Source organism: Orycteropus afer, unplaced genomic scaffold, assembly GCF_000298275.1.
Source record: "Orycteropus afer afer isolate SDZICR_OR568_19922 unplaced genomic scaffold, OryAfe1.0 scaffold00446, whole genome shotgun sequence".
NCBI classification, from domain to species: domain Eukaryota; kingdom Metazoa; phylum Chordata; class Mammalia; order Tubulidentata; family Orycteropodidae; genus Orycteropus; species Orycteropus afer.
Window position 1 is genome coordinate 1,403,790 of NW_006922033.1, and position 13,447 is coordinate 1,417,236.

The window sequence follows — 13,447 nt, forward strand, 5'->3', positions numbered from 1 at the left end:
TCATTGAGAAGTGGATGGCCTCTTCCTTCTTCCTAGTCTGTCTCAGTCTGTAAGCTGGGCTGATACCTGTGTAACACGTGCATCTTGCTGGGTTTGAAACACCAGTGGTTCAGCCTCAAAACTCACATCAGCACATCACCATGGTAGGACAAACTGACAGACAAGTTTGTCGCCCTGTTGGAAACCTCTTGTACCACCCTTACCTGGGTCCCTGCGTCTGACTCCTCACATCTGCATATGGCAGTTTGCTAATGAGTGCTCTAATCTTGATTCTGTGTTCTAATTCATATAGCCCAGTTCATCAGATTATTTGCCCAGCACACAGATTGAACAAGTATAGTGAAAGGATACAACCCCGAAGCATACCTTTCCTGATTGTAAACCACACAGTATCCCCTTTTTCTGTTTTAACAACTTCCTCTTTGTCTATATACATGTACCTCATGGGCACTATTAAGTGTTCTCAAATTCCCATTCTTCAGAATATAATCACACAATTAGTTCTGATCCACATAGTTGAAAGCCTGTGTGCATAGTCAATAAAACACAGGTAAACAGCTTTCTGGTATGCTTTGCTTTCAGCCAAGATTCATCTGACACCAGCAATGATATCCCTCATTCCACATCCTCTTCTGAATCTGTCTTGAATTTCTGGCAGTTTCCTGATGGTGTACTAAGGAATCTTTTTTTTTTTTTTTTCCCAGCAAAATTTTACTTGTTTGTGACATTAATGATATTGTTGGATAATTTCACATTCTGTTGGATTACCTTTCTTTGGAATGGATGCAAATACAGATCTCTTCCAATAGATTGGCCTGGTAGCTGTCTTCTAATAGACAAGTGAATACTTCTGTCATTGCATCTGTTTGTTCAAACATTTAAGTTGATATTCTGTCAATTCCTGGAGCCTTGTTTTTTACCTATGCTTTCAGTGTAGGCTGGACTTCTTCCTTCAATGCCGTCAATTGTTGATAATAAGCTACCTCCTTAAATGGTTGAAGGTCAACCAATTTGTTTTGGCATTGTGACTCTGTATTCCTTCCCTTACTTAGGATGCTTCCTGTGTTGTTCAGTATTTCATCCATATAAGCCTTCAGTTGGAAGCTTGAATTTTTAGTTCAGCTTTTTCAACTTGAGAAATCCCAAGCATGGCCTTCCCTTTTGGTTTTCTAATTCCAAGTCTTTGCACATTTCATTGTAATTCTTTACTTTGTCTTCTCAAGCCACCTTTTAAAATTTTCTGTTCGGCTCTTCTATGTTAAATTTTCTTCCATTTGTTTTAGCTACCCTATGTTCAAACTCTATGTATCAAAGTCCTTCTGACATTAAGTTTTGTCTTTTCTTTCTCACTTGTCAATATCTTTTTGCTTTCTTCATATATAATGTCCTTGATGTTATCTACAACTCATCTGGTTTCGATCATTAGTGCTCAGTGCATCAGATCTGTTCTTGAGATGGTCTTTAAATTGAGGTGGTATACACTAATACTTCAACTTTGGTGGTTTTAATTTTGTTTAGCTTGAACTTGAACTTTTAACTTGAACTTGCATATGAGCAGTTAATACTGTGTTCTGTAGTCAGCTCCTGGCTTTGTTCTGACTGATGATATTGAGTTTCTCTTCCATCTCTTTTTACAGAGATAGTCAATTTATTCCTGTGTATATAACTAAATATAATGAAATTATAAGTCACTGTGTATATGAGTAAAATATATATAAATAATATAAAAGATAAATAAAAACATATGTACTATAAATACACCCACTCCTTACTTGTCTACTTAGGTAGGTTCCAAAGACCAAGTTAGTTACTTATTTTTTTTTTTTTTTAATTTTATTGTGATTTGTGTGAAAGTTTACAGAGAAAATTCACTTTCCATACAACAGTTCACATACACTTTGTTTCATGACATTGACTGCAATTTACCACAATGCAACAGCTCCCCTCCCACTTCTTCTCATCCCTGTGTCCTTCCCTCCATGCACCCCTGTCCCCTCAGCCATGTCCCTGTGCATATACAGCCCTTCTATTCTCCCATGATTACTCTCTCCAACAAGTGTATCTACCTAGTGTAAATGTTCACCTTATATGCCTGTCTTTTGTTTGGGTGGTAGCCACAGGTGTGGGTTCAGTTCTAGACCTGAAGGGCAGCTAGAGGCCATAGTCTCAGTGGTTCCATCAGGCTCTATAAGACCAACAAACCTGGTCCCTACTTTTTTTTTCAAAATGATTTTGAGTTTTGTTCCACATTGTTCTCCCACTCTATCCAGTATCTCCTACATACATCTCCCTCTTGTGGTTGACAGTAGTAGCCAGACACCATCTAGTTCTTCTGGTTTCATAGTTGTACAAGCTGCAGATCTCATGGTGTACCAGTTGCTTGGACTAATTGTTTCCATGAATCTTTAGTTTTCTTCATTCTTCTTTGCTCTGGATGAGGAGAGACCCAATCATTGCATCTAGATGGCCGCTTGCAAGCAAGACCAAGTTATTATGTGAAGATTGGTGCTATGCGAAAATGAAGGATTGACCACATTTGATCATAAAATGGAGGACGACTACATCATTGCATAACTGCCAGATTACACTGTTTGATAATTACCACTGAGAATCATGGCTCAGCCAAGTGGACACAGAACCATAACTATCACAGCCATTGTTACTCTCACCTTACATCTTGGCATTTGTTACTGCCAGATGTTATTGTTCATGTACAGAATAGTATATTTTTTCACTATTGTCCTAATGAAAAATGTCAATAATAAGATAGTTGGTAAGTGAGGAGAAGTTCTAATATCCTAAATATATTTTTATATATGAATAAAATTTATAAATCTCCCAGTATTTTGCATTGGGTTTCTCCTGCTTTGTTATAGCAGTTGCTATCAACAATGTCTCTATGAATGCCTAAAGGAGTTCTGTACTTTATATACAGCCCCAGGATAAAAAGCCTGCTCAGGAAGGGTTCCCCAGTATTGGTTGGTGTCCAGGGGTCAGAAGGCTTTAGTGGAGGGCCATAGGCATGGGCAGGGTTTAGAGGAACTAGCCAAGGGGGCCAATACAGCCCCTGGGCCTAAAGGAGCAAGAGGGGAGTGGTGGGAGTCACCAAGAACTGGAACTGTCAGAGAGGCTTGACAGAAGCAGGGTGGACTTCACCTTTCTTCCCTCCTGCCCACCAGTTTCCTTCTGGGGCCTCCTTTTCACTAAACTCAACCAGAAATGAGAGGAACAAGAGTTCAGTCAATTTTACTTAGAAAGGTCAACCTCTGGGGCTCAGCGCAAGTTGGAGAAGACTGGAGGGTGAATCTTTAAGGACATATGAGACCACCAGCCTGCCTTCCATCCAGGATTTGCCCCCCATAAAGGAGAGTATTTTCATCTACAATGTAAGGTGTAGGAAGGAAGGCTTAGGTCAGAGGTCACCTGTCAGTCATTTTGGCCCTCTTTAATCCACTATACTGAGAAACTTGAAAACATGGACTTTACAGCCTCAAGATTATTGTGACAACACCATTTTTGTGACTCTGCACCTTCAAGGAAAATTCATGTCTATTCCCTAATCCCCCACCCCACCCCTGTCCCACTCCTGTCATTTACTTCTGTACCCACAAAATTTTGGAGTACCCAAAAATCTAAGGATGTATTCATTACATTCCATTTGCTGCTTTGCTGGGGTAGCAGCAGGGCCCTGCAAACGCGGCTCCAGATGATGGATTTATTCATGGTGGCAGGTGTACTGGATGAAACTCAAGAGATTGAAAAATTATGTAAAATGTTTGAGAATGTGTGTGCTTGCACTTACATTTAATGGGCCCATTTTAAAAAGTCCCTGAACCCTGAAGCCAAGACGAAGTTTAATATCTCCGAGGCTGAATGTTTAAATATTTGTGGTTCACAAGAGTTTGATTCAGCGTGTTTTCACCCATCCTGTTATCATTCCCCGTTCTATCTCCTGTTTGCTGGCACTTTCCTATTCATTTCCTTCATGATTGGACCTGTAACAGTTGTATGCCCGTTGCACTCTTTCATTCTCAGTCTTCTGGAGATATTATCCAAAGATAAGTGATGGTGTCTTTATTTTACAGGTGGAGAAACTCCAATATGCACGAGTCAGACTGAGAAAAGATAGTACTAGAACCCATAGACAGGGATGCAGGGCCTTTCTCCCCAGTCCGTTTCTCCCCGTCCTTTTCTCCTTTTCCCACCATTTCTTTAACTAACAGAACAGCAGTCTTGGCATTTTGGGCAGTTAATGCTTTGCTGGGGTTGGGAGTTGTCTTGTGTACTGTAGGGTGTGCAGGAGCAACCATAGTCTCTCTCCACTAGAAGCCAGTAGCATACGACACCCTCTGTCCCCAGGAGTGAAGATGAAAAATGTCTCTAGCCGTTGCCAGGTATTATCACCTTGGGGGCTGAAAATTCTCCCCGTTTAGAACCACTGTTGTTGTTATAGGAGCTTTGGTGTGGTGGTTAAGTTTGTGTGTCAACTTGGCTGGGCCTGATTGAGTGGCTGAGCAGCTAGTTACAGTATTCCCTATGATGAGACTCGTAGTCTACTCCATGGTGGAATCTACTGTGAGCAGCTGAATAGCTGCCTTAGGGAATGTGGTCTGCTTCCTGTATTTAAGCAGAAGCCTTGGGGAGTGGTCTCTTGCTTATGGCACACTTGGACCCTACACGTAGCTGTTCCATTGTTCAGCAGCCTGTCATGCTCTGCTGACCTTGAGACTTAAAATGGACTTGAATTAATGGCCTGCCATGTAGTTTGGTAACATCAGGACTATGCCATTTTATTTGTCAACCTTGGGCTTGTTAGCCTCAGCAGCTACTGGATGCCTGAATGAAGAGATGCCTGTAGCTTCAGTGGGCCAGGAGCAAGAGGCAGAGCTGAAGCCAAGGTCAGAGGGCTTTCATTCAGCACCTAGAGCCTGGCACTTTGAACTTGGACTTAAAGCCTCCCAAACTGCAAGAGAATAAACTCCTGTTTGTTAAGGCCGTCCCATTTATGGTATATTCTTGTCAGAGTGGCACTAGGTAACCAGAACAAGTGGTTAAAGCATTTGGCTGCTAACCAGAAGGTCAGCAGTTCAAACCCACCATCTGCTTCACAGGAGAAGGATGAGGCACTCTGCTTCTGTAAAGATTAGCAGCCTTGGAAACCCTATGGGACAGTTCTATTCTGTTCTGTAGGGTCATTATGAATTAGAGTTGACTCGATGGCAGTGAGTAGGGTGGATTGTTGATAGTTGCCATCAAGTTGATTCTGAGTCATGGTGACTCCACATGTACAGAGTAGAACTGCTCCATAAGGTTTTCAAAGCTGTAACCTTTAGGAAGCAGATCACCAGGCCTGTCTTTCAAGGTGCATCTGGTTGTGTTCTTTCAGCCAGTAGTGGAGGGCTTATCTGTTCCAGGGACTCCTTCAGAGATTTTGAGTTAACTCATCTGTTTTTGGGCAGGAGTACAGGTATGTTTTAAAAACCTCTTAGATGATTCTGATGTACACCAAGGGTTCGCAAGCTCTGATCCAAAGTTAGAATCCCATTTCTAAAAGCTTCAGTTTTCTTATCAATAATACTGAAATCATTGTACTGTGAGACTGTGTGACATTGTACTGTGTGGTATCTGTGTAAAGTATTAAGCACAGTGTCTGCAATGTAGTAATTTACTCAATAAATATTAACTCTTTCCAGCCCCTCATCTTCCTTCCTGACTCCTGCTAGAAGAGCAGGTAGACTACAGCCCTGATCCTGGGTGGGGATTTGTATATCAGGTGTGAGAGAGCAGAACAGAAAGAGAAGGGGGCTGAGAGCACAGTGAGGAGATGGTTCAGGGGAGCAGCAGTGGAGTCCAGATACTATGGCACCAGCAAGGTAGGGACTGGTAGACTGGGCCAAAGTGGACCTTCTACGAAGGATGAAGAGCAAGTAGAGTGGGTTTGGGGCAGTGGGAATCCTACAGGTGTCAATGAGTCTCTGTTTTCAGAATTTCTGAGAGGATATAATTCAGTATGAAGCTGAGGTCCAGCTTCTGGCACTGGGCATGGGTGGCCAAGGTGGAGTGGGAGTGGAGGTCATGGAAGTGAAAACAGGGTTATTGGATGGTTCATCCACAGATGCTTAAACTTCCTGTGATGATGTCAGGAGGTGCAGTGGTGCAGAACACTTGGGAACCAGAGGCCATTGTCTTGAAAGCTTGAATGAGAGTGACCAGGTGTCAGAACTGAAACACTGATGAGTATAACAGGAGTCCAGGTGCCATGCCATGGGAGGAATGGCAGGGAGCAGTTCTGGACAAGAGGTGTCTATTAAGTGCTCTCCTTTCATTAAGTGCTGCTAGAGGAAACATACTAGTTCTGCAGTACTGCCAGGACAGAACAAGACTGGAGTGGAGTTAGGAGGCAGGTTTTGATTCGAGGAAGGTTGGGCTTCAGTAAAAGGGATGAAATGGATAGATGTGAGCTCTCCATCATTAGAGTTGCTCTGAGCCAGGCATGATGGTGCAGTGACTTCTCTACAGGATACCCTCGAGTGGTTCATTCCATCTCTCTCATGTCACAGCCCACGTTAAAAAAAAAAAAAAAAAAAAAAAGCATTACTGTCAAATTGATTCTGACTCCTGGCGACCAGTGGTGGTAGAGAGTAGAACTGCTGTATAGGGTTTTCTTGACTGTAATCTTTGTTCAAACCCATCAATCATTCTGTGGGAGAAAGAAGTGGCAGTCTGCTTCCATAAAGATTTACAGCCTTGGAAACCCTGTGGGCGTAGTTCTCCTTTATCTTGTTGGATTGCTATGTGTTGGAATCAACTCGACAGCAATGGATTTTGAATTGAATCTTTTCAGGTGCAAATTGCCAGGCCTTTCTTCCACAGCCAATAGGTGCATTTAAACCACCAACCTTTACATTAGTGGTCGAAGAGACAATCCATTTGCATCACCCAGGGTCCTATCGTAATCTCATGAGAACATTTTATACCCATGGAGAATGATATTTGTATGCAACAGGGAGCTAGAAGAGGTTGCTGACAACAGGAGTAACCGAACCTGAGCATCCCAGCTACCCTAGTCCTTCCATGTGACCTTGAGGGCTTGAGGAGATGAATATCTTTGACAGCTATAATTTGTTCCTGGCACACCAAGGCACCCCATTTGGGACGCTGTGCTCTAAATGGAATGCAGCATGGTGAGCACTTATTACCTCACTTCATACATTCATCCTACAAGATGTGTCATGGCCCTTACATTGCAATTGACACTGCACCTTTACCAGGGTCAGCACATTAAAGGACAGTGCCAAGATTCATGTCTGGAGCCCAGACTCTTGGCCACATAGCTGAGATGAACTCTAAGGTAACTTTGGTGCTAACAGTCTCCCACTCTTTCAGTGATAGCCCAGGTGGGACCCATAGGTGTTCATTGGTCCTGTCTCCCTGTAATCTAAGATTACTAATCTAAGAGTGACCATAATCTAAGACATAAGAATGTTTCACAAACTCTCTGCCCTTTCTTCTCAGTGTGAGAGCCCTGATCATCAGTTCGTCATTCAGGACATGTTTCTTTGTTTTCTCTTGTTACCAGTTGTTGTCGTCTCCCAGCGTGGGGGCAAGGGATGCACTGTTTGCCTATTTGAGCCAATCACCATTCCTCTCATCCCAAAAATGTAATTGAAAAGAGCCTTAATGGTTTCCAAATGATGATAGCTCCATAAACCGATTAAAAAGGCCTTAATAAAACTGTCTCAAGTTATTTTCCACAGCTGCAGATGGTGCCCTTTGTTTTCCAATGGTCCCAACAAGAAAGAAGGGCAATTTCTCTTTCCTGTATGGGATGTAACACAGGAAGGCCACCTTCCGTCTGCCTAACTGCTGCCTCCATTTTCTTCTCTTCCTAGACGATCCACGTTGCTATTGTCTGTGCCGGGTATAATGCTAGCCGTGATGTCGTCACCTTGGTCAAGTCCGTCTTGTTTCATAGGTAAGAGTGACTTTTGTACTCTGTGGGCTGGTGTAGGGGACTGACCACCTATGTATGTTCCTGGAGGAAGGGTTAAATCAGGGCTCAATCATCAGTCATTCAAGCTGCCATGAAAATGTCATTTTTGTCAGAAACCCTGGGGAGATTATTGTCTTAATGTTTAACAGCAGCGATTAGGTGCTGTCTTGCAGTGAGCAAAATTGTAGCTCTCAGACCTAACAGGACCTTCAAGGACATCTCCAATTTAATGCTTGAATTTCCTGTTTGCCACTCTGCCTGGTTATCACTGGACCTCTCTGCTCACGTGTCCCTGTGGCCGGTTGCTCACCCTATTCTAGTGTGGCCCATCTCACCTCTGACTATAAGAAATCTGTCTTTATAGTACATGAAAATTCTCCAACCTGTAGATGGAAGTAGCCCTTGTGGGATGCCCATGGAACCCATCATACAAAGGCTGGATTCATCTTCTACCTAGAAGTTAAAACATCTCCCTCAGGTCATTTCTTCACCAAGTTCAACTCCTGCCTTTGCTCCTACTTTCTCTTGGGATTTTTCTTCTGACCTCTTACTATTTTGATTGATACTAGACCTACTCCACTGCTGTCCAGAATTGAGTCCATAGTGCTGGCCAGCGCCCTTGGTTCATTCCATAACATTCTTACTGAGGCTCAGGATAAGGCTTGTCTACAGCTGCAACCAACAGTATGGAAATGTACTGGATGAACGAGTCAGGATCCAGAAGGTTCTCAGAGGCTAGAACAGTCATGATAGATGTCAAAGTTCAACCTAACTTTAAATGTAAATTCTACACCTGCATCCAAACTGTCAATGGCATAAGCAGAAATGGTAGAAAGAGTGTGATAACCAGAATCTCCCTCCTACCAGTCTTGCAAGAAACCAAGATTCCTCCTTGGTCCCTTCCCCCACTGCCTCTCAGTCCCCCTCTACTATCACTGCCTCTTGCTTCTCTCTCTTATTGCCATTTCTATTCCTTCTTCTCTCTCCCCTAGTTCAGGTCTGCATGTTCTCTCACCTACACTTGTCCTTCCTGCCTCTTCCTTTTCTCCTCTCTAGCTCCATCATCTCTGATGGTGGAGTGACATTGCAGATCAGCACATCTGATCCCTCAACACCTTTCAGAGGCTTCTCTTTATCTACAGGAGAGAACAGAACCTCATTGCTAAAGCACACAGCTCACCCGAAGTCTGTCCTCCCTCTCCTCTGTCTCCTGCCCTCTCCTTGCCATGACCTTCATGCTCCAGCAGCTACACTGAGCTCGTGGTGCCCACCCTCTCCACAGTGTGCCCCGCCTTGTTGTTTTTATCTCTCTGCTCTGTCCGTTACACCCCTACTAGCGCATCTCCCTCCATCCTCAAACTGGCATACCACCTCTCATCTTGAAGACCTAGGATAAGTATCCTTTCTAGTGGGAAGCCTGCCTGTAACCCTCAGTGTGGTTGGGGCTCCTCTTCCCCAAGTCCACGATACCGAGTGCATCTGTCTATTCTTTGTATTATCTTCTAATGTATTTATCTGGAGTCCCTGGGTGGTGCACACGGTGAAGCAGTCAGCTACCAACTGAAAGGCTGGAGGTTTGAATCCACCCAGAGGCACCTCAGAACAAAGACCTGGAAATCTACTTTCAATAGATCATAGTCATGGAAACCCCATGGAGCATGTTGCTTCTACTCTGAAACACAAGGAGCCGCCTGAGTCAGAATTGATGGCAACTGGTTTGGTTTTGGTATTGTATTCCTCTATTCATTATATGTCTCCCTGAGAATTTGGGACTTCTAGGGGTTTAGAAAAAGGAGCTCTGATATTGCTGTGCTTAACACTTTCAGCTGATAACCAGAAGGTCCATGATTCAAACCCACCAGCTGCTCCATGGGAGAAAGATGAGGCAGTCTGCTCCACTAAAGATTTACAGCCTTGGAAACCCTGTGGGGCAGTTCTCCTTTGTCCTATAGGGTTCCTATGAGTTGGAATCGAGTCAGTGGCAGTAGGGTTGGAGGGCTTAGATCATGTCTCATTCGTCTTTATCCCCCAGATCATAGCAAAATGCCTGACGTGTATTATACGCTTATTGCATGTTTTACTTGTTTAACAAGTGAACCTGGAAGTTGTCATTAATAAATAACCCAAGGTTAATTTATTCAACCACTTAACTAGTGTGTCGAGTCTAGATTTTGTTCAGTCTCACATTTATGTCATGGTACAGCTGAGTGATTTGAGCAGGTCATTTTCACTCTTTGGACTAAAGCTCCCATGTCAGTCAGATTTTGCAGCGAATCACTTACCAGTCTAAAACACCACTTCTTTATTAGCTCCACTGTTTTGACTGCACTCACCTGGGTGGTTCCTTTCGTTTTGTTTTGTTTTTCTTTTCCTTGTAGTGCACATATACTTTATATATATATATATATATCCGTCATCTTAACAGTTTCTGTTGCACAGTTGAAAGACAGATGACACTCTCCATGTTGTACTATCGTTTTCCTAGCTCTAATCCCGCCATTGGGAGCTCTGGTAGCCTAGTGGCTAAGATACTTGCCTGCTAACCAGACGGCTGGCAGTTCAAACCCACCAGCCACTCCTCAGACGGCAGGTTGGGCAAGCCTACTTCTGTAGTGATACTGCCTCAGAAACCCAAGGAGGGGTCGCTATGAGTCGGGGCCGACTCGACGGCACATAACAACAACAACAACAACAATCCCGCCATTGACATAAACAGAAGGACTGACTGGTTCTTTTGCCAGGCTCCCTTGTGTGGTGAGTGCTTGTGAATCATCAGGTCCACTGCCCTCTTGGATTGGGGAAGGTGGGGGAGGAGAAGTGAGAAGCAAACAAATACACACAATGCCAGTTAGTGATAGGGGCTGTCGGTTCTGCTCAGAGCTCTGTCCAGTTGGGATTGTGAGTTCAGTTGCACATCTGAGGGGAGATGGGGGTGCTGAGGTAAGGGGGCCCAGGTGGAGTTGTAGCCCAGCTCTTCTGACAGTGGGGGAGATGCTTGTCTCCTACTAGCATAGCTTCTGAGCAGTTGTTGGAACTCAGGGTCTGTAGCCTTTCTTTGCTGTCTGAAACCAGGTATTTTGCTGATGAGGCATTGATTCAGATGAGTGGTTCTCAGCCTTTTATGTACTTGTTCTTTGTCTCCATTAAAGAACTTGGGTCCCGCCCTAACGGAAACAAAAAGCTTTTTTTTAGAAACTTTTAGAAACGGGTATTTACAAGATTACCGATATTCTGTTATTCTGTTTTTCAATTATGGCAGGTTTTCAGGTTATAAAAACTTGTGCTGGTGTTTCTGGCTGTAAATATTATTGCTGTTGCTTTAGCTACAAATCAGATACTTTCAGTAGTTGAAATTATAAGAATCCTATTGAGTATAAACTTTTACTCCTATAATTGTGGTGCAGCACAAAGATGGTAAATTTAAAAATAGCACTAGTATTATTATCAGCTACAGATGGCATGCCGCGCTTTCGAGGAGGCCTGAGGATTTGAGAAGAAAGCACATTCCTGGTCCATGTTCTGAACATCTTGCACCCTACATGAGTGACTGCTTGATCTTCTTGGATGACGTGGACCAAATGACCTCAGAAGTACCTCCCATGCCTGAAAGTCTCCAAATGAGAATGTTTCTGTGAATTGAAATGCTGGTGATAATGAGTAGAGATAGCAAGACAAAAGGACATTTGAAAGACTTTTTTGCTCAGAAAGTCCCACTATAAATAGCTTCATTGCCTTCCAAGCACGTTATGAGGATTAACTAATACACGATTATAAAATACTTTGACAAATGAAGTACCTTCCTAATGTTAAATAATAATATAATGATAGTGGTGCAGGATGCTTCTCTTGGCTTTCACTGTTAATTACAGTAATTAGATTTATTCTCCAGACAAGATTTCCAGCAAATTTTCATTTAAGGCTTGCTTGCTTTGTTACATCCAATCAGTTTTATTTCTGCAGCATGCCCAGTGACAGTGGGCCCACTGTATTTTGAAAGATGGTGAAAGAGTGGTATGGACACACTTATACACCAGTGCCAGCTCTACAAATTGCTGTAACCTTTTGGAAAGAAATTTTAGAGTACAGTGACACAGACCTTGTGTTAGATGACAACTTAAGGTACTGTATCCTAAAAAGATGTTTCTAACTATAGAAGAAGACTTTTACGTAGCATATATATAGTCATAAAATTTCTGTAATACTTACAAGCAATAAGAGTAAATATTGGAGCATCCTGTTACAGTAAGTCATGTACTTTTCAAATATTATAACATATTTTCTAAGTATATTGTAATAGGGACCCGTGCTAAAAATATAAAATAAATGACAACCCAATTCAAAACTTTGTGTTCTTAGTTGCTGTTGGGTTAGCTTAGATTCATGTTGGCCCCATATACAGCAACAGAATGAAGCCTTTCCCGGGCCTGAACCACCTTCATGGTCATTGGTCTGCTCAAGTCCATTGTTGCCACTATTACTTATTTTGAGTGCCTTCCAACGTAGGGGGCTTATCTGCCAGAACTATTTCAGACAGCATTCTGTTGTGGTCTGTCAGATCTTCATGGACTGATTTTCAGAAGCAGATCACCAAGCCTTTCTTCCTAGTCGCTGTGAGTCAGATCCAACTCAATGGCAGTGAGTTTATTATCTGAAGGCTTTGCTGAAACTTGTTCACTCTGGGTGACTCTGTTGGTATTTGAAATAATAGTGGAAAATCTTTCAGCGTCATAGCAACATGCCAGCCTCTGCAGTATGACAAATTGACTGTCTGGTGGTGGTTATAAATGTATTGTGTAATATGAATCCTGATACACATACAGATATATATGTGGTCAAAATACAGAGGTGTGAAAAACTGGTAGATAATACATATAAATTGAGTAATTGCATGTTGTCTGGGTAGAAATTGAGGTGATCTTGCTTTTCTTTTCTCTGTACATGACTTTTGGTCATCATTTTACAATATTTATAATGAAAAATAGAGGAACCTTAGTGATGCAGTGGTTTAAATGCTCAGCGGCTGACTGAAAGGTTGGTGGTTCAAACCCATCAGCCATTCCATGGGAAAAAGATATGTCAATCTGCTTCTATGAAGATTTACAGCCTTAGAAAAACTGAATGGCTGTCCAAATCTGTTTACAGGATCACTGTGAGTCAGAATTGAGTTACCACCAGTAGGTTTTTTAAAATAATGAAGTAAAAAGTAATGATTTACTTGGAAAAAAAAATTATATACAAAGTCTGTCCACCACTCATCTATCACTTTGTCATACTGTGGTGGCTTGTGTGTTGCTGTGAGGCTAGAGCCTATGCCACTGGTGTTTTGAATGCCAGCAGGGTTACAATGGTGGGCAGGTTTCAGCGGCACTTCCAGGCTAAGATAGATTCAGAAGAAGGAAGGGGCCATCCACTTCTCAAAGAATTAGCCAGTGGAGGTTCTGGCAAGATGGCGGA

The 13,447-nt window shown here is 42.7% G+C and overlaps 1 protein-coding gene across 1 annotated transcript in view; it reads left to right on the forward strand.

The window, feature by feature from the left end:
* LOC103208507 (LARGE xylosyl- and glucuronyltransferase 1) overlaps positions 1 to 13,447 on the forward strand; it is a 705,596-nt gene that overhangs the window by 211,829 nt on the left and 480,320 nt on the right. The window contains exon 3 of the mRNA XM_007954215.2: positions 7,893 to 7,975. Coding sequence (XP_007952406.1) covers positions 7,893 to 7,975 — 83 coding nt within the window. The remainder of the gene's footprint in view (positions 1 to 7,892; positions 7,976 to 13,447) is intronic.